The sequence below is a fragment of the Schistocerca americana genome, chromosome 3, assembly GCF_021461395.2.
Source record: "Schistocerca americana isolate TAMUIC-IGC-003095 chromosome 3, iqSchAmer2.1, whole genome shotgun sequence".
Classification (NCBI taxonomy): Eukaryota; Metazoa; Arthropoda; class Insecta; order Orthoptera; family Acrididae; genus Schistocerca; species Schistocerca americana.
The window spans coordinates 766,654,693-766,676,631 of NC_060121.1; the positions used below are offsets into that span (position 1 = coordinate 766,654,693).

At 46.9% G+C, this 21,939-nt stretch overlaps 1 protein-coding gene across 1 annotated transcript in view; it reads right to left on the bottom strand.

Moving 5' to 3' along the window:
• Window positions 1-464: 464 nt before the first annotated feature.
• The window catches only part of LOC124606380 (synaptic vesicular amine transporter-like), a 107,094-nt gene continuing 85,619 nt past the window's right edge, over window positions 465-21,939 (bottom strand). Inside the window, exons 8-11 of the mRNA XM_047138363.1 lie at window positions 18,751-18,894; window positions 18,487-18,658; window positions 7,205-7,338; window positions 465-560 (exon numbers count right to left, since the gene is read on the bottom strand). Of these exons, the coding sequence (XP_046994319.1) occupies window positions 465-560; window positions 7,205-7,338; window positions 18,487-18,658; window positions 18,751-18,894 (546 nt within the window). The remainder of the gene's footprint in view (window positions 561-7,204; window positions 7,339-18,486; window positions 18,659-18,750; window positions 18,895-21,939) is intronic.

Sequence of the window (21,939 nt, forward strand, 5' to 3'; positions counted from 1 at the left end):
AAATTTCAGTAGAAAGCTAGAGGACTTAATGAACTCTGTTTATCACAGTCAGTATTTTATTTTCACAATGAGGTGTTCTGCAGAAAGCGATTGAATGTTTACATCAAGACGAATATACAGAATAAGAGACAAATGTTTGGAAATTTTGACGTACTCTGTGTTGAGTAATCACGTTTGAGTTCATTCCTTTCTGTTGCACTGGACATTAAAAGTGTAAAAATGAGGTTATGCGAGGGTTTCGTGCCTAGTGTGTGCCTGATGTTTCGTGTTAAGCAGTATATACTTTGTCAGAAGAAGTTCATGACATGAAGGTTGAATGAGACGAGAACTCGTGCTCGTTGCAGTAAATCATGTCAGTGAGTGGGGACTCCGCCACGCAGTCAGCCGCGGCGCTTCCCCCGCAGTTGGTGCGGTGCGGTCGCTCTGCCCTCTGCCGTCCGCCGGCCGGCCCGCCCTCGCTCTGACTAGTCGCTGTCCTCGAAACGGTGGTACGAGAAGGCGGCCGCGCCGCGGCTCTTGTAGTCCACGTGCTCTGCTGCCTGCTGAAGGCAGGGGGTCTCCTACGGACAGAGCAAATGAGACGAAAATCAAAAGCTGAAACTGCCAAGTAAATGGTGCCATTGCAGATGCATTCGTTCCAAGATGCTCCTGCAGGCGGGTGTTAAACGACTGCGCGCAACGGAAAATAATAAACGCTAAAATGAATATTTGGCCCTGTCTGACTCCCCTCTAAAGCAGATCATAGGATCTCGTAGGGCTCTTTTACATACACTACTGGCCATTAAAATTGCTACACCAAGAAGAAATACATATGATAAACGGGTATTCATTGGACAAATATATTATACTAGAACTGACATGTGTTTACTTTTTCACGCAATTTCGGTGCTTAGACCCTGAGAAATCAGTACCGAGAACAACCACCTCTGGCCGTAATCAAACAGAGCTTGGATGGCGTGTACAGGTACAGCTGCCCATGCAGCTTCAACACGATACCACAGTTCATCAAGAGTAGTGACTGGCGTGTTGTGACGAGCCAGTTGCTCGGCCACCATTGAGCAGACGTTTTCAATTGGTGAGAGATCTGGAGAATGTACTGGCCATGGCAGCAGTCGAACACTTTCTGTATCCAGAAAGGCCCGTACAGGACCTGCAACATGCGGTCGTACATTATCCTGCTGAAATGTAGGGTTTCGCAGGGATCGAATGAAGGGTAGAGCCACGGGTCGTAACACATCTGAAATGTAACGTCCACTGTTCAAAGTGCCGTCAATGCGAACAAGAGGTGACCGAGACATGTAACCAGTGGCACCCCATACCATCACGCCGGGTGATACCCCAGTATGGCGATGACGAATACACGCTTCCAATGTGCGTTCATCGCGATGTGGCCAAACACGGATGCGACCATCATGATGCTGTAAACAGAACATGGATTCATCCGAAAAAATGACGTTTTGCCATTCGTGCACCCAGGTTCGTCGTTGAGTATACCATCGCAGGCGCTCCTGCCTGTGATGCAGCGTCAAGGGTAACCGCAGCCATGATCTCCGAGCTGATAGTCCATGCTGCTGGAAACGTCGTCGAACTGTTCGTGCAGATGGTTGTTGTCTTGCAAACGTCCCCATCTGTTGACTCAGGGATTTAGACGTGGCTGCACGATCCGTTACAGCCATGCGGATAAGATGCATGTCATCTCGAATGCTAGTGATACGAGGCCGTTGGGATACAGCACGGCGTTTCGTATTACCCTCCTGAACCCACCGGTTCCATATTCTGCCAACAGTCATTGGATCTCGACCAACGCGAGCAGCTATGTCGCGATACGATAAAAACGCAATCGCGATAGGCTACAATCCGACCTTTATGAAAGTCGGAAACGTGATGGTACACATTTCTCCTCCTTACAGGAGGCATCACAACAACGTTTCACCAGGCAACGGCGGACAACTACTGTTTGTGTGTGAGAAATCGGTTGGAAACTTTCCTGATGTCACCGCGTTGTAGGTGTAGCCACCGGCGCCAACCTTGTGTGAATGCTCTGAAAAGCTAATCATTTGCATATCACAGTATTTTCTTCCTGTCGGTTGAATTTCGCGTCTGTAGCACATCATCTTCGTGGTGTAGCAATTTTAATGGCCAGTAGTGTATACATTTCAACCTAAACAGAAATGAATGATTAAGGAAACTAATTATACTAAATGATAAACGTTGTTGCTGCTTATACATTCGTCGTATATTAAAAACAATCTTTATTACAAATGTTTATTTTCCCTAACTAAAATTACTGATCCATTGAACAACTCCGCCCTTTTATTATGACTGCGCGATCTAATATAAATAACGCGAAATGACTGACATTATCTATGTACCAAACACAAGAAGACACTACCTTTAAAGATGATCTACAATGGAGTGTAGCGTCAGTGGAATAAATCCTACGTTATCACAGCTGTTTAGCCTTATAGCCCCTAATAAGTCAAAACATTTAGCAATATCACCGTATGTACTGCGTCCGGTGCGTCGGAGTGATGGTTCTCGTACACGTCTGCGACGATGGAAGAACTCCAGCCACGAAATAAACTCTTTCAAAGAGTAGGACGGCTGAAGGCGGACCTCTGACTACTATACTCCAATACTGTCTTCTCCTCTTTGTGTTCTACCGACGAGAAACGCGAACTCCCAGCCACAAGGACCGAGTTCAGATAAGTCTCAACGTAAGTATAGGCAGAAGAGGTGCTCTCAATCACTGAACGCTGCTTACTCAACGACGACTTCCAACCCGGAGGCGAAGTCCAGAATCTTATAAGTACACAACAGTACAGTGCCTAACCGTTCTAACTATAAAGTCTACTGAGAGAAAAGACAGCAAGTCGTTCCGTACCAACAAGAAACTGATACTGAGCAACCGTCACACATGGAAGCTCAAAACGGAAGACCGCGTCTCTCCAGCACTGGCTCTCCGGCAAGGCTTGGCCCCCCAGCATCGTAATTCCGAAAAACGAATCATATTCCCGAAACCATGGAATATTCTCCCTCTCTCCAGATTCTTCCTTACGCCGACCAACCATATTTTAGTCTTTTGTCGTCCAGCGCGGAAAGTTTGCGAGGAAAAAACTGTACTCGTACAATAGTACGCTTCTGAGTAAAAAGCCTTGGAAATAACCCAGCCTGCGTGGTTTCCGAGGTGCCGCTTCTTCGTTCCTCTCACCTGTGTCCAAGATTTTCAACGTTTCCGAAGTATAATACTTCTGATTCTGCTACAATACCGGCCAGTCGCGACTCTATTGTGCTCCAGCACTTAGATGCTACGACGTCCGTCTTGTTCTTTCCTGTGTTTAAGCAGGACCAACACACCTGTGTTGGTCTAGCGGTTCTAGGCGCGCAGTCCGGCACCGCGCGACTGCTACGGTCGCAGGTTCGAATCCTGCCTCGGGCATGGATGTGTGTGATGTCCTTAGGTTAGTTAGGTTTAAGTAGTTCTAAGTTCTAGGGGACTGATGACCACAGTGGTTAAGTCCCATAGTGCTCAGAGCCATTTGAACCAGCCACACCTGTGTGGGGCTTCCACCCAGGGCTTCAGTTCCGCCAGCTGTTTCATTTACACTGGTGTTCCAACCTCTACTAGTATAGGTAATCATTCATTACGCCGTTTTTTATAATAAAGACACTCCGTCATCTTTTATGCAGTAAGCATTAACAATTATTTACAAGACGTACGTGACAATGTCAGTCTCCTTTATATATTCATATATACGATGTACAACCTATCACATGATACCTAATTGTGTTTGTAGATCACGGCAAAGTATGTGGATGAGTGCTTGTATGGTGCGAAATTATCGCCACCTTACGTAGTTACGGAGGGGTAACAACTGTCCTGTGTACACACAGAATGAAAACATTGACCAGGCGCGAATAGGACTCGCACGCTGGAGGGTTCTGTACAAATTTAATTACGTATACGGGCAGTTCATCCATTCCAGGAATCTAGGAGTTCGACTATTTTTTCCTCTTATCGAGATCTTCGACACCGATACTGGCAAGATATCGGCCCCAGGGATTCCAAGACATGCGAGAATTTTTTAACTTCAAGTTCGAAGTTCGATAACAAATGACAAAAGAAAGTTGTTTCGTGTGATATAATTAAAAATTAACAATTTTCAGATTTTTCTATTACTTGTACTGTGAAACCCTTCTTCAAAAATGGTTCAAATGGTTCTGAGCACTATGGGACTTAACATCTATGGTCATCAGTCCCCTAGAACTTAGAACTACTTAAACCTAACTAACCTAAGGACATCACACAACACCCAGTCATCATGAGGCAGAGAAAATACCTGACCCCGCCGGGAATCGAACCCGGGAACCCGGGCGCGGGAAGCGAAAACCTTTCTTCTTGTCAAAGTTCTTCATTTTACGTCATGTGAAGGTACAATGCAGGTTTTAGCGAGTAAGTTTGCGATTATCAAAGTAGTTGACAAATGCTCGTATCTTTTTGTTGCATTGAACTAGAAGTTTACAGCTGTTACAGCACCAAGCGACTATAGACTGATAAAGCGGTGTTTTAACGGACGGACGGACGGACGTGGGGGGGGGGGGGGGGGGGGCAAAAATTTCAATCCTTTCTTGAGAAAAAAGGGATCGTAAGAGACAGACCCAACAAATGACAAAAAATTCTTTTTCGTGTGATATAATTGCAAATTAACAATTTCCGCATTTCCTTTGGTTTTAGAGTGAAACCTTGTTTCTTGCCAAATTTCATGGTTCTAGGTACCCTATATTTTTGACGACTGAGTTTGCGAATGCAAAATATGTGACATACATGGCCATATCTTTTGACTCCATTCACTTACAAGCTTCAATTTTTTACTTCGCTTTATGTGTGACATAAATTTAAAGTTGTTATGTCTTCCCGTCACTCAGAAAAAGAGCTTTGAACAGTCGGATAGACAAACTGACGGACGGACGGAAAACAAAGTGATCCTTTAAGGATTCCGTTATTACTCATTGAGTTACGGAACTCAAAAAAATTAACGGAATCTGACACAGTTACAAGTCAGCAGAAGCTTATGGTAGACCTTTCTAAAAATGTATGCAAGATGTGGGAACGAGCAGATATTTCTGCAGTGTCAGAAGTCTTTGTAACGCATGGCTTAACACAGTATTGCCAGTAAAAGAGATACCATTGAAATACCTAAGAAGGCACGAGCGGATAAACACACTGGCGAAGAGGAAAGTGTTACACCATGAAGCACCTATCCGACATTAATCAAACGTTTTTGACATGTTCACCACATAATGGGCATTGACTAAACATTAAATTCTGACGCCGTAATATAGGTTTTGGTTTCAGATATGAGTCAGACGGGCACGAGTATACTTTTTTTTTTTTCTCGGCGAGTTTCTATAGAAAAAATGTGCAATTCGTTGTGAAACATCATGGAATATTTCCCTTTCGGTGCCTGTAGTTTCATGAAGGTCCGATAGGGCCGGCGCTATACGTAGCCTTTCAAAATGGCGTGTGTAACGGTGGTGCGTTCCAAGCAGAGAGCTGTCACTGAGTTTCTTTCTGTGCAAAACCAGCGTATCGCACATATTGAAAGGCGCTTGCAGAACGTCTACGCAGACCTAGCAATCAAGAAAAGCATGGTGACTAGTTGGACGAGACGTCTGTCATCATCGCAACAAGGTCGCACTAACCTGTCCGATTTCCCGCATGGCGGCCAGCTGCAGACAGCTGTGGCTCCTGCAGTGTTGGACTTCAGCGTGTTCGTCGCCACAAAATTGCAATCGAGCTTCTCCTTCTCCATCACAACGCTAAATCTCGCAGAAGTCTGTGTACCAGAGAGGAGTTTACAAAACTTCACTGAACTGTTCTTCCTCACCCACTCCACAGCCCGTATCTCACATCTTCCAGCTTGCAACTGTGTGTCACAGTGAAGGATGTACTCCGCTGCAAGCAGTACGTGGATGCCGGGGAGGTCACTGATGCAGCGAGACGCTGGCTCCTACGTCGGCCATTGGAGTCTCCCAGGAAGGTGGTGTAAGGCCGTCGAATTGAATGGGGTTTTGTTGAAAAATAGGGGTTTGTTGCCAGAAGAATGGGGAATAATATGGTGTACTGGAAACTTGAATGAAACCAACCTGATTTCAGAATAAAATGTGTTGCATTACTTATTGATCGTCTATTGTATATTGCAGATAAGTGTGATGAATGGATGTTCAGTATTCATGCTAGTTGACTGAAACTGTGTGGCCGATCGGCCTTTGAATCTTGCCTTTCGCGGGCTATAATCCCACCGTCCGAGCTATCCAGGCGCGACTCACGACACTGTCTCACAGCCTTTTGTCAGTACCTGTATCCTACTTTCCAAGCTTCATAGAAGCACCTCTGCAAATGGACTGTTACGGGTTCCAAACCGGTTCGGATACCGTTTTTTATCTGCCTGAATGTTTCAGAACAGCTCACATTCCGCTGCAGAATAAATTCTGGAGTGGCCTACGTTTGACGCTAGTTGTCTTATGCATTGTTTACGCATCCTCATCCGTCAGGCCCGTGTAGCACCGTCTACTGCCTTCCTACTGTACTTGTCTGCTACATATACACGACCTTGCTCGACTACATGTGTTTGTTATACACAGTACTATTCTGACAGCTTACACATCTTTCATTCTCTATCGCTTGAGCCTTCTCCCGTAGTGTCAGCCATCGTTAATCGGATTTGGCATGTTAATGGTTAAGGTGTGGCCGGATGCCCTTCCTGCCGCCACCCCGTACCCCCCCCCCCCCCCACCCCCCGGGATGGAATTAGTGTACCCCCACTGTCTGCGTCGAGTGTAATCTAAGGAATAGTGCGAAAGTGTTCAGATGTCTGCGAGCCGTGTAACTGAGGCGGAGCATGGGGATTGGCCCGGTATTCACCTAGCGGGATGTGGAAAACCGCCTAAAACCACATCCAGGCTGGCCGGCACATTGGCCCTCGTCGGTAATCCGCCGGGCGGATTCGATCTGGGGCCGGCGCAATACCCGAGTCCAGTAAGCAGCGCGTTAGCGCTCTCGGCTACCCTGGCGGGTCAGCTTACATATCTTTCATATCAGTTGTTTAATGATTTCCCGAGTTACTGGTATTTTTATAATATTTCTCACGGACAGTAGAGAAAGAGAGAGAGAGAGAGAGAGAGAGAGAGAGAGAGAGCGTACCTCCGCCGGCTCGTCGTCTGCCCAGGTGAGAATGATGGGCAGCAGTGGGCAGTAGAGCAGGTTCAGGGCGCCCACGACGCGCATCACCCACGGGAAGCCCACTGCCGGTACGAGCTGACCACCCGCCAGCGGACCTGCGGCAGCCCACCACGGCTTCTTAAGGCTTTCATTCATGGGTTTGTTTATTTACTCATAATAGCTATATAGAATAGCTATATAAACACACATCAACAAAAGTTTTGCATTACCCTTTTATTTCTAAATTCATCTCACAGAAAACAAAAGTTGGATCTGAGGCATGTGTATCCAAGATGTTCAAAAAAATGGTCGAATACTTCGAGAGGTGGTTGTACTTGCCGAAAAAAGAAAAATAAGTCCGATAAACATCGGTCCAGAAAATGCCGGCCGCTATGGCCGAACGGTTCTAGGCGCTGCAGTCTGGAACCGCGCAGCCACTACGGTCGCAGGTTCGAATCCTGCCTCGGGCATGGATATGTGTGATGTCCTTAGGTTAGTTAGGTTTAAGTAGTTCGAAGTTCTAGGGGACTGATGACCTCGGAAGTTAAGTCCCATAGTGCTCAGAGCCATTTGAACCATTTTTTTGGGTCCGGAAACACATACTTTCCGAGATAAATGCGTGTTTATAGCATAGAGTATGAATATCTCTGGAGTGAGCATTCGGATGCGCAGAACGAGAAATTTGTCCGCAATATCTCCTGCTGCTCAAGTCACGTGGTATTGGGATGGCGCATGTTAGTCCGTACAGCGACTGGCGTATTTTGAGTGTTATTACTTCCTTAGAACAGATAGATCACATTCAGAAGTATCCTGAAACATTGTATATGCGTTTTATAGACATCATAATAATTTTATACCTGGAACTGAATTAGTTTTAAAGCTGGGAAGAGCAGGGTACTGTGCTTTTTCGCCACAGTATTATAGCTCAGTTTCACTTCGCTTACCTTTTTCCGGGTGCGGAAAAAGGAGTGGTAGTGTGGGAAATCAAAAATTGTTGGCACAGCATCCGACTTCAACTACGCATTTCCAAACCTCTCCCTATCAAAGCATTCTTCAGCGAATTGCTTGGAGCACACTTTTCAATATTTTGTAGGGACGAAATTCTTTCTTCTCATTTTGTGGAGCCATATTTTGACTCTCTGTTCATCTCTCGGGAAACTAGAATACGAAAAGTACTTACATACACATAAGGGCTGGAGTAAATTACATAAATTTTATCTGCAGATGAACATAGCACGAATGCGTAAACACTGACTGGCAGCTTAAACGCACCCGCAAATTTATCTAGCATTTCTCTCGTAAACACATGGGCAAAAAAAATAAAAAATAGAAAAAGGTAGAAATTTGCTTACAATACATGACATTATAATACCGCGTCTCGATCTATTAAACACATAAAGCGCCTCCCATCAACATGATATTCACTATTAAAGATTTGCTGTAGGTACCTAAGAAAAGTAACTGGTTCTCATTTCACGTACTTCTCTTTACATCCGTAGCAACAACAATACTCCACCATGGCTATTATTACTACTAAAACGTGTAGAAATGTATGTAAAAACGTATGAATACGTGTAATATTAAAGTTTCGCTGTTACTACAAATTGCAGACAAGCAGCGACGTCCCAGTACCACGTGACTAGCCCGGTTTGATGTTGAGAACATGCGCAGTAGGCTATGCTCACTCTGTGGTTTATAGGGAGGACTACGCAACGCTCGGTTGCTTGGTTGTTTGGAGGAAGAGACCAAACATCGAGGTCATCGATCTCATCGGATTAGGGAAGGACGGGGAAGGAAGTCGGCCGTGCCCTTTCAGAGGAACCATCCCGGCATTTGCCTGGAGCGATTTAGGGAAATCGCGGAAAACCTAAATTAGGCGGGATTGAACCGTCGTCCTCCCGAACGCGAGTCCACTGTGCTAACCACTGCGCCACCTCGCTCGGTGCAACGCTTGGTTGCGGATATTAGCACAGTCGTTGCATTGGTGCCCCGTCAAATTTGTCGGCAGGCTATAATGATGTTTTACTCACAGTACTCTACCGACCATTAGGTGGTCTGCAGTCAGCTGTGTGGTTCGAGTCGTGTTGTAGGCTACGTTAGTCTTCATCGTGTTTGTGTGCCTTATTGTACAGTAGGTGTCAACCCGGGGTACGTATCATGGTGTTTTACCTTCTTCCAAACGCAGGTTCACTTATTTGTTTACTGTCATTGCGGTCTGTGTACGTACAAATTCTGTGGTACATTTACACTTTCTCCCTTCCACCACTTGTTGGCAATGGAAGCCAACTACTTGACAAATAAAACGAGTGAGATGATATTCTGCTATGGTTTAGCAAATGGACGTAGCCTATGAGACCGTACCCCCTCTGCTGAGAATATCTGCTGTCTGAGCGACACAGCAACCCTTGCACCTGGGAAGACTGACAGTGGTTCAAATGGCTCTACCTATGGTACTTAACATCTGAGGCCATCAGTCCCCTAGACTTAGAACTACTTAAACACAACTAACCTAAGGACATCACACACATCCTTGCCCGAGGCAGGATTCGAACCTGCGACCGTAGCAGCAGCGTGGCTCTGGACTGGAACGCCTAGAACCGCTCGGTCACAGCGGCCGGCACTGACAGTGAAAGCCCACCCCCCTCCCCCCCCTCCCCCCTCCCCCCTCTCCCACCGTCCACTCGTCTGACATGGAAGGGTGTGTGCTACGTTCGGTGGAAGAAACCTCTGGACCAGTCGCGACAATTAGCAGGAGCAGAAGGCGTGTCTCACTCTTTTATCTGGGAGTTCCCATGTCATCTACAGCGCGTTCAGCCCCTAAGGCCACAGGATCGTCATGGCGGTTCTGCCAATAGCTGTTGCAGAAGTGTACCGCAGGTCCACTGTTCACATCCAAGACTTTACCGATAAGGCAGGGTTCACAAGAAATGGTGTTATGAATTTCCATAACCAGCATGTAAGGACAGATGTAAATCCCCAAGAAATTAAGGAAAGAGAAGATCACCCCGATTATTAACTTATGGGCAGGCGTACTGGGCCGTAGATTAATAGGGCCATGCGTGCTACCACAAAGGTTAACTGTGGCGCATTATTTGTACTTTTTGATTAATGTATCGCCTACCTTGCTGGAGGCTGTGCCACTGCAGCAACGAATACAAATGTGGTCATGCGTGATGGCGCACCAGCTCACTTTCGTCTCAATGCCCGCGGAAATCTGTCCCAGGCATTTCAGGAGGTTGGTAGACGGGGGGAGGGGGGGGGGGGACGAGGGGCATATCTATAGTCGTTCCCAGACCTCAGCAGTCCCCTAAACTTTTGGTTATGAGAGACTTGAAGGAACTGGTCTAAGCCACGCCAATCAACGACGTGAGGACACTACAGCGTCGCGTCTTCAATGCTTTCCAGCAGGAGCATCAAAGGTTGAGTCATTCCGTACGCAGGGGGCAGATGGATCCATTGTCATGAATGACACCACGTAAAACATCTCTTATAGTGCAGAAAGTATATATTTCTAGACGCATGTTTACTGGACTTATTTTTCTTGTTTCGGTGAGTCATACCACCTCTCAAAGTGCTCGACTCTTTTTTGAACATCCTGTATATTCATTTACAGTGTGTCCAGATCACCAAATAAAAAAAAAAGAAAACGAAATGTTTGTGTAACGACAAACTCGTCTGTTTCCTGAGGGGGTTTTCCGCAGACTCCTGAGCAACGTGGTGGAACGTCCCCTTTCTCGGGTGCAGGCTTGAATCCATCGTGGCGTACCATCGATGAGATCATCAAGCCAGCCTTGGTAAAAATTGTCCCAACCTTCAATGGTGATTTTGTGTAAGTCGGACGGAATACATAGTCGTTGTGATGTCCAAAAGCAGTTCTTTCCAATCGATCCCACACATGTTTGTTAAGTTCCTGTCCGTGGAGTAGGCAAGCTACTGCGTTCTGGCGATCCTAGCATGCTAACCTGCCGCTGTGGCCGAGCGGTTATAGGCGCTTCAGTGCTGAGCCGCGCTGCAGCTACGGTCGCAGGTTCAAATTATGCCTCGGGAATGGATGTGTGTGATGTCCTTAGGTTAGTTAGGTTTAAGTAGTTCTAAGTCTAGGGGACTGATGACCTCAGATGTTAAGTCCCATAGTGCTTAGAGCCATTTGAACCTAGCATGCTGGAGGTACGTGTTCACTAGAACTGTCAGCAAACTGCTAGCGATACGACGCCACTATTGGTTGCAGAATTCGTCCCCGTAGCGAGGGGCAATGAGAATATCCTCAAGAACCACGAAATGTGTGTGGTGGCCCCAGCGTAGAGCCACCCCTGAACATCACTTAACCAACACCTTGTTAAACATCCGGGACACAGTGTTGGATGTATTCGATGTTAGTGGGCTCTCTCTAAACACGTTGTCTGCGATTATCAGAGCACAAACATGTCCGAGTTTCATCCATAAACGACACCCGACGACAATCCTGGGGCGTCCATTCAGCATGATTTCATGCCCACCTGTAACGTTGCCCATGGTGTTGTTGCGTAAGATGTGGTGCTCGCCACGCTCGTCAGGAATGGAGATTTGCATCATGCAATTGTCTCCTAACAGTTTGACGCGGTACATAACATCCTGGAGCCTCTTCGAACGCCGAATTCAGTCGAACGTGGACGGCCTGTGCGGTGTAGTCCTCAGTACAACCTGTCACTTAGAACCGACTGCATGCCCAGACCACACCACTTTAACTCTAGTGCATATGTTGAGCAGCTTTTCTAGTTACAAGCCTCCTGCGCGTAACGAGATGATGTCGATCCAATCATTGGTCACAATTGTCCTTCATGGCGTGATTTATGTTCACTCTACTGTTCCACAGACGTCTCTAGTACGTCCCTACTGTTTCTGTACTTTCAACTGAAATCTTGCAGTCCATTCGACTGCCACGTTCTACCCGTAGACAGCTCATATAGTAACAGTACGTGTGTTTACAACCAACGTCAAGGGTGATCTACCGATCAGTAGAGGAACAGTCACAATAATGACACACCTTCGCGACATCGCGGGGTGATGCAACACTCTTGTTGACGTGTAAATAATAAGTAAGTTACAACCAACGACGTCAGTTATGTAGCGTATTATTTCTTAAATGTAGAATTTACTATCCCTTTTACACAACAATGAGATTCCGTGTATCAAATACAAAATTCATACTTAATACAAAAGCTCCATCGGCGATGAGCCATTTCCCACCACGCTAGAACATTTGATTGTCCTTGCGAAAATTTTTACTATTAACGTAAGCGTCACTGAGATATTTTGGAAGAGCCTGTAAGTACAGTATACGTAAAACAGTTAAAGCAACAAAGACTTCTTTACGTGGAAGCTGTGGGCGCTGTACTGTGAAATGATGGCATATTCAAGACAGCATCAGTAAAGTGGCAGAGTCAGATGTGTCGTCAGTTGATCCCTCAAGCGCGCGCTTGTATGAAAAAGGAAGGACTTCGAAGTCATTACAGACGAAGCACAAGGTCGGGTTGTTTTAAGAATGTGGAAGTAAATCGTCCGCGCCCCTTCAAGAAAAACATTCCAGCATTTGCCTGGAACGAGTTAGGGAAGCCACAAAAAACCTAAATCTTTATGGCCAAACGCATTTTGAACAGCCATCGTTCTGAATGCGAGTCGAGTGTTCTAACCTCTGCGCAACCTCGTTCCAGTTGGCCAGATGCTTTACCGTGTTCCCTACAGTTTGCTATTTCAATCATCTACAGCATTTCGTACAGTGATGTTAAATAGTTGTCAAAGAGATTCTCGGAGTTTGGTAATCCACTGTCCACTTCCTGCTTGGAAAACACGGAGTGAGATGGCCTATTGTTTAAGGTATTGGATTTGTATTCGAGAGAGTGGAATAGAAGTTTACGTCACACCTGCTAGATTTAAGTTAGCCGAGCTCAATTATGACAGCAAATTTCTGCATATTACTCTCGTTGTGTTGTCTCCCTGTTCTCTTCTTCCGATAGGTTTACAGCAGCCTTCGGGATGTGAAGTGGAAGGGCTGGGAGTTGTGGGGGCATAAGTGTCTTTTCCTAGGTAACACAGTTTTATTACAAAAACGAAATTGCAATATAAATACAGTTCCCTTACACACAATAAATGTGGCTGCTATTAAGATACAATAAAAATAAAAATCGAAGTGAATTTGCTGACTGGGAGTATTTTGTCATCAGCTGTGTTAGGAATAGATATATACTTCAGTGACATGTGAAAATTTTGTTCCAGAATGGGACTCGCCCGTGGACTTCCCTCTTATCACGAGATGTCACCTTAACCACTTTGACTACCATCCACGCCTCGCAGACTGCGCCAAACTTCTATATTTTACACTGTCTACATCACTGTATCATAGACCCCTACATTCACTACAGTTTTACTCTGCATTGCCGCACAAGCGGGTGCAAGGCAGTAATATCGTGGATATCCATTTCCCGTAGTCTCATTCACACTGACGTGGGACTACAGGATAAAGCTGCGAGCGTTAAGTGATGTGGTGTGGGGATGTAGAAAGTGTGACATGGAAGTCTGGGTTTGTCCAGGAGCTGTGGATGGATAGCTGAAGCAGTTAAGGCAACCACCTGCGGTAAGCGGGAAATCCGGGTTCGATTTACGGTTAGTTTGCCTATGGCAGTGTAGCAGTATGGAAGTATCTGTTTACGTCTTTGCATGGAGTTCTTTCGAAGAAGAGTGGCCTAATCTTATCGTAAATCGAGATTAAAGACCGGATTTTCAAGTGAATATGCACGGCTGAAGGTACTTGAAATCGAACAATTTCCCAGAGATGATTGATTGTAACGATCCTTTTGGCATATGCCTATGCATAATGAGCAGTGTGGTATATTTCAAGCTTATTATTGACGCAGCATGTGATCGTATTCTAAATGATACTACGAGTGGTCTCAAGTTCCGTCATTCAGATGGGAATATTGGTGATGTGTCTGTAGACAATGGGTGCTTGGATTGTGGACTACGCGAGTTTTTTAACTCCTGTTCAGTATACTTTTGGAGATTCTGTATCCAACCTGTATGCGAAAATGATAAGCTATATGGCTGAAAAGTGGTATCACTTTATTACATACCCAGTAGTCAGTGGAATGTGGCAGATCTGTATCGAACTGAGAAAACATGTGCCATCTCATATATGTTGGTGGGTGCACGGCATTGTAATTTGTGGTGGGCAGCCAAGGACGTCACAGACTATGGCCGAGAAAGGCATGTTTACTCAGAGTACATGCATGGGAGGATCAGATGCAATTGCCACCTGAGGATGCACTGGCTTTGAATACACCAATGATATTTCCGCTGATGTATGTCGAGGTTCTCCAGAATGACTCCAGCTTACTGCCTGCGCTGCCTCCCACTTCTGAACTTTTGTACATTTCAGAAATGAGGAGGGAACGTTGTCTATGCAAGTGCCCTCTCCTTCTGTGGCTGTACTGACAGGTGGTGAGATGGTTCTGGTGGGAGAGATGGAAGTCGACTTCATGGTAGTGCCTACTGCCAGCTTTGTGCCCGGCCATCAGGACCAACAGGCGTCTTTGGATACTGAAGGAGACATGCACAAGTTGCAGCTGCCAAATAGATGTAAGGAGCGCTGGCTTACTCTGTCAGATACCTGCCTGCCACAATCTTGGACGATAATGATCCTCACTACCAAGACCTCCTCCTGTTGGATGATTTGATGGCATAACATCACGTCTGTCTCCCATTGGATACAGAACAATCATCACACGCATCTGGTGCTGTGCATCCTGTTGACGGAGAGCAACCCTTATCGTCACCCTCAGATTCTAAAGAGGCTGTGCTGATCTGGGTCCATGCACTACTGCATGGTCCGATGCTCTTTAAGGCGGACCAACAACTGTTGTTGTTGAGACTTGCTATTACTGTTAATCGATTGGGGATTTGGATGAAATTGAACTATCTGTTGAAGAGGCTCTTAAGGACACAGCTGGTCCTCTTGCTTCAGTGAGAATCCCCGTGACCACAGTACATGGCAGGCTTATAGAATTGGCTCTATAACTGTCCACACGATTAGGATACAGGTAAAACTTCACTTGTTCTGAGGGTGCGGGTGTCAGAAATCGATTTTGCCCTCGTGAAAGAAGTTCGTCTCGACAACTTTCCGGCTTTTTTATGGATACAATGTTTATGCTATTCTGTGTGCTGAAGGGAGTAGTGGGATGGCACACTCCTACAGGAAGGGATTGTTGTTCAAGATCTGTTTTATCTGCCATTGGTCAGAGGTCTCACAGTGATCTTCCATGGTGTCTGAATCTTCAAAGTTTATGGTCCCTCTGATGCGGAAAAGCGACGGGAGTGGTGGCAGTGTTGTTTGTAGGTCGCTATGCTATTTTACACTTGGTGGAGACTTCGACTGTGTGACATCCCAGAAGGATCAATTTCCTCATTATACTCCATGCCAGAAACTACAACTGCTGATGTAGGATTTAAATCTCCATGATACGGGGGACTGTGTGTACGTTGATCGAAGCGGATATAAATATGTTACAAGCCATTCTGCGAGTCGTCTTGATCGTATCTACGATTCTCGCAGTCTTACAGCTGCTAAGTTATGGCCTAACGCCTTCTCTGGCAACATTGCCTACATATGGACTGATGGAAAAGAGTGTGGCTGGTCGAGGCATGTGGAAGTTGAGTGTCGCACATATCGTGGATCTGGAGTACAGGCAGTTAATAGAGAGGACGTGGATCACCTGTGAAAGACGCCTTCAGACGTTCTCTTCAATGCAAACAGTGATGGCTTGAACGTGCTAAGGCTGCTTTCCACCCCACATTGATACAATATGGTCGCGACAGGAAGTATTGGCACCGAAATACGTTTTAATTTTATTTCACTTTGTTCTGGGAGCTCTCTGGCCAAGCAGCATCTCTTGATCGGCAAGCTGAAGTTCAGAGAGTAATGGCGAAGATTATTTCACTTACACGTCACTGCCTAAATGGAGCAATGATATATACGAGATGCCAATGCACCACATTGTCAGAGGGAAGCAACGGTGTTAGAGAGTATCAGTTTATGCCCTTAACGTGCCAGATGGTCGTCGATTGATGCCGCAGAAAGGTATTGCAAGCGCCTTTGTGGCCCACTATCAACATTTCTGTGTAGAAGTAGAACCAGAATGCTGCAGCAATGCATGAAGGCCGCCAGTCTTTGTTTTATGTTGTTAACAGGGGTGCTGTGGAGGTTCTTAGGCTTGCAGTTACAGCTGATAGCTTTGATGATGGTCTTCGCAAAGGAGTGGTTAACAAGTTTCCAGGCACAGAAGGTTTCCTGCTGGAGTTTTATTGCGGCTTGCACGACATTTTGGCTCCTTCTTAGATTGCTGTATTCCAAGAACTAATGTCCCCTCACTTTCCACTCCTCCCTACCTTTGCGGAAGGAGTGATTATTCTGGTCAAGCCATCTGGGGCTTGGGGGGTTGAGAATTACTAGCTGTTGATGATGATTAATTGAGACTTCAAGACTTTCACCTGCCTGTCTCAGGCATGTCCTGCCTCAAGTCACATCTTTGAATTAAACATGTAGACAGTGCTGAGCAACTATCTTGATGTTATCAGCCTAGCAGCGACTTGTCGCTTTTGAGGTGCCTTTGTTTTGATGGACTTTGCCACACCACTGAAAGGGGAACATGGCTACCTTGTGTAAGTGACGAAATGGATGGCCTTCCATGACATTATACGTTGCATCATGCAAATCCTCTAAGATGCCTCATTGTGGGTTTTTATCAGTGGACATGTAGCAGACCCCTTTACTATTATTCAATCAGTCTGGCAGGGATGTCAATTGTCGATGATCCTTTTTTCCATTGCTCTTGAGCCACTATTACACTCATGCAGAACTGGTTAACTAGAATCACCATGAGGGGAAATACTTCTATCTGTTGAGGCTATGCAGATGATCTGGTCTTTTGGCTCAGTCGAGGGATGAGGTGTGTGTGGCACTGGAATGAATTACTGGAACTGAAAGTTCTGCAGGCAGTCGTATTGAATTTGACGGTATCTGCTGCTTTGAACATTGGCAGGGGTGTTCTGGAAGGAAGTGTGGTTCAGTTGCAGTCTACAGATACCCTCCAGTGTTGAAAATTACCTTCGCTTCCGACCCAGTGGCTGCTATCTATCAACCCCTCCTTCAAGTCATCCACACGAGTGTCTGTAGTAATCTGTTGTTAGCTTTGGACATGGTAGAATGGGTTGATTTGACAACTCTCATCTGGCGTCTGGGATACAACATTTGGCCCACATCTCACCAGCGCCGAAGGCGATGACCAAAGGATTTGGCTTTTTCGTGAGTATGGATCTTATCCACAAAGTGCGTTATGACACACTTACTCTTCTCCCTCTGGAAGGACGCCTTGGTCTTGCCAACGTATGTGCTAGAGCAGCTGCCCTCTATGTTTGCACGATGCTTAAGTTGTGGTCCCACTATTTGAGTGGTTTGTCAGGAGCCACGACTGATGAACTTGCTCCTCTCTCCTGAGTGCCGCCCATTACAATATCGTATATTTCTACTTCTCTCTCGCACTTCAAGAATTTTTTCGTTGAATGTAGTTATGTCCATGCAATTTGCCTCTTACCAGGACTCTTACTGCATCTGTCACTTATCGCCCAATGATGAGGGCTCATAATCCAGAACATGGTAGAGATCTGATATCCTGAGACCAACTGGCCCCTTGTGTGGCATTCTGTGCACCATAACGTTCTCGCCACGGAGGCTTGTGCGAACTGGTCTCTGGCTGTCAGTCAGAAACATGTGATACAGTTCCGTCTACATGCCATTAATACGGCAGAATCTCTGCTTTGCGCTCAGTGTCACGCATTTGATGCAGATGAACCATTGGTGTGCGGTCCTTCTGCAGAGGTGTGTGTTGATAAAGAAAATACTTGCTTTTCTGCTTGGTGTTGCTCTACACACTGTTCCGCCACAGTTGCTTCTGCTGGTGGATGAGACTTTTTTCCCAGACTTGAAGAGAAACGCAGTCAATTGGATTAAAGGACTATCTGTTCAGTAATTGTTTCAGATATGTTGTGTAGGGAAGAACTTTTCGTGTGCTTTATTGAACAAAAAGAATTCCCTAATAATATTAGCATTCCTTCTCTCGCCTTCTCCTTTACCTCTTCTGCCTTACCCTTTTCTGTTCCTCGTTTTATCTGCCCATTACAAAACTGCGCTCCTACAGGAACGTCGCCCAGACCCTGCTTTCTGGGCCGGTCCTCACCTAGAGCGTAGGCGAGGCTGACGGCGGACTGCTGCAGGGCGTAGACGGAGCCGAAGCGGTCGCCGGCGAGGCGCGCCAGCAGCGGCACCAGCGCGGCGTCGACGGCGCCGATGCCGAGCCCCAGGCCCAGGTGCGGCGCCAGCAGCTGCAGCAGGCTGCGCGCGCTCGCCACCTGCGGGTGCCAGGAAGAGAGAGACCGGACCTGCTAGCTGTACGGGCTGCGGGTTCGCAGTGGCGCTGCGCGGTCGGCCGTGTGGAACTCACCATGACGCAGGAGACGCCGACCAGGAAGAGCGCGGCGAGCGCGACGCGGCTGCGGCCCACCCGCAGCGCCAGCTCGCCGCACAGGTTGGTGGCCAGCAGGTAGCCCAGGCTGTCCGGCACGAACACCGTGCCCAGCTGCCACTTCTGCAACAGTCGGGGGCGCGCGCCCGCAGTTCTACACGGGTCACAGTGCACAGCGGACAGACTGGCGGCTCGCTGCCGTCCACATGTTATGCTGTTAATCAAAAGCTCACCTAACACACTGCCTTTAAAGAGCAGACAGGTCGATTTGAAGAGTTGTAGATGGTGCAGCATTGTATGGTAGTGAAACCGGAGCAGCCGGCCGATGTGGCCGAGCGGTCCTAGGCGCTTCGGTCCGGAACCGCGCGACCGCTACGGTCGCAGGTTCGAATCCTGCCTCGGGCATGGATGTGTGTGATGTCCTTAGGTTAGTTAGGTTTAAGTAGTTCTAATTTCTAGGGGACTGATGGCCTTAGAAGTTAAGTCCCATAGTGCTCAGAGCCATTTGAACCATTTGAACGAATGTTGAAAATCAGGTGGACTGATAAGGTAAGGAATGAGGAGTTTCTGCACGGAATCGGAGAGGAAAGGAATATGTGGAAAACATTGGCAAGAAGAAGGGACACGATGACAGGACGTCTGTTAAAACATCAGGGCCTAACTTCCACGGTACTAGACGGAGTTGTAGAGGGCAAAAACTGTAGAGGAAGACTATATAAAACACCTGAACCATAATAATCATCTTAAACTTTGTCCATTTTTTACTAATCCAACCTCGAAACTGTGTGGACTGACTTGTTATGGTGTGGTGCGGCAAGATGCGATTTAGGCTCTTTTCAAATGATGCTAGGCGTCGAATGCGCCGATGGCCCCGTCAGACGTGTAACCCAGTGTGTGTGGAGGGTGTAGTTCAGACTGGAGGTGTTTCTCTGTTTTTTTGTGGGTGTTGTGGGTGTTGTTCATGCCATTATCTGGACCCATTCATTCGGATTACCGTGAACATGGACTGGGATGTTTGTTTAAGCATAGTCAGTGACAACATGGGCCCCTTTTTTGTACATCTGCAGAATGAGTGTCCTGTGAACACTCCTGTCTTCCACGATGACAACAGCCGCATCCAAGGGGCAGCACACGTACGTTCTCTGTTTGACCAACACTAAGGCACTATCACATCTCTACTGCCTCGCTAAATTACGCCCTGTTAATGCCATAGGAAATGTCTGGGACTATTTGGGAGGCTGCAGATAACGCAAACATCAGTGAATGGTTTCAGATGGGCGCGCAATACCTGAAGAAGTAGACTCTTTTTCCTTGTCGAACTGAGGCCATTTTCAAAACCGGAAGTGTTGTTACGCGGTGTTGCTGTGATTTATCCTGGGTTGACAATTATTTCTCCAGTATGCCCAGTTCCTCATAGTCTACATGGCCGTTTACTGTTCCACGAGACGAACTTTTACACAGTGTTGTCTCCACCTCCACTCTACAGAGCGTAGTCCATGACATAAATCACATAAAGTGCTATAGTGCAGTGGTCTTACGGGGGCAATGACGGAATATTGCATACATTTCGCAGAGTGTCGTCACTCTTGAATGAAACAATTTATTTGGGTATCGAAGGATCATGGTCACTGACTTCGTTGACAAGTGTGGGACGCAGAGAGAATTTCGTAAGTGGAGAAGGTAATGGTATGTTGGCTTGGCTCTGCAGTGTAAATGTATCGTGAGCCACCAATGACGCCATTGCGATAAGCCGTCATGTAATTTGCAGATCTCTCTGCAACACTAATGTGGGAGGTGAATGTTGACTAAGTCGCTGTGTGAAGGTCAGCTGACATGTTACCGTCAAGTAGCTCATTGTACAAAGAAACCAAGTGTCCTTCATGTCTACTGTCATAGTTCGAGGAATCCCGCTCTGCATGGGATCGAGAGGTGGATGGAAAGAAGGTTACACTAAATGTCTATTCGAGTCAGGTTCATCAACGATGCAGTGGTTGGATTCGACCGAAAAGACTGAAGGAAGAATGGTGGCCTGCTTAAGGGACTATCGAAACATTCATGTGGATATGAATCTCAATTCTGATGAAAAGGATTCCATGAAGCTTGGTAGCAGTGTCAAGCAGAGAAATTGGGTCATGATAAAGAAGATGTATCCATAAAAAAAACAGTTTTCTCTGTAATACCGAAACTAGGTTGCTGCTTTTTGTTGACTGCTGCCAGCTATTCCACTTTGGTTATACCTGTAGTGGCACCACCGTTTAAGATGGGAAAAGGTTAGCTTCAGTGCAATATTTCTGAGCGCACAAGTTACAGCTAGGCGCGGGCCTGTTGACAATAAGTTATGCTACCAGCAGTTGTGATGTAGAATGGAGGCCACAGGGCCGTAGACCCGCTGAAAAGAGTGAACGCAGCGGTGTGCATGGCGCAAGTTACAGACAGAAGGGGCCCACTGGCCCAACCCAGGTGTTATGAGTACATGACTCAGAGTGGTGCATTAGCAAAACAGAGGTGCACAGCCGCGTATAAATAGGCACCGGTTCACTAACAAGGCATTCAAGTGTGGCAGCTCTCCTGAATGGTGGGGCATGTCACACCACCGGCTACACGCAATAGCAGATGGGGTGCCAGCGTTCCAGTCCATGGCAGGCCGCTGGTTCGGCTCTCTGAGGCCAATTCGGGGATTCAAGTGTGACAGCTCTCCTGGATGGTGGGGCATGTCACACCACCTGCTACACGCAGCAGCAGATGGGGCGCCAGCATTCCAGTTCACAGAAAGTTGCTGGTTCGACCCTCTGAGGCCAATGCAGGGTCTGCAGCCAGCCAGTGGCTGGCCACGCCACGGCTCACTACCACGGGCAGTCTTGTAGGCTCCCAACACAAGCCAGAAGCATCCAAAGGTGAGGGCCGCAGATTCGGAAGCAGGATCGTGGACGCTTGTTGTCACAGTGATCTTAGCCATGCTGGTGAAGAAGCATTCAGTGGGCTGCCCTGTGAGCAGCGCTGAGGCAACAGGGTCTGCCGGTGCAGTCTGACATCGACTCAACTCCGTGGCCGTACAAGGCCGACACACAGCAGCGTGCTGCATGGGTCGCTGAGGCAGCCATTCCACGCCAAGCCATTTTGCAGACAGCGAAGTGGTGTCCTCAGCATTGTGGGATCTGGTGACTTAGA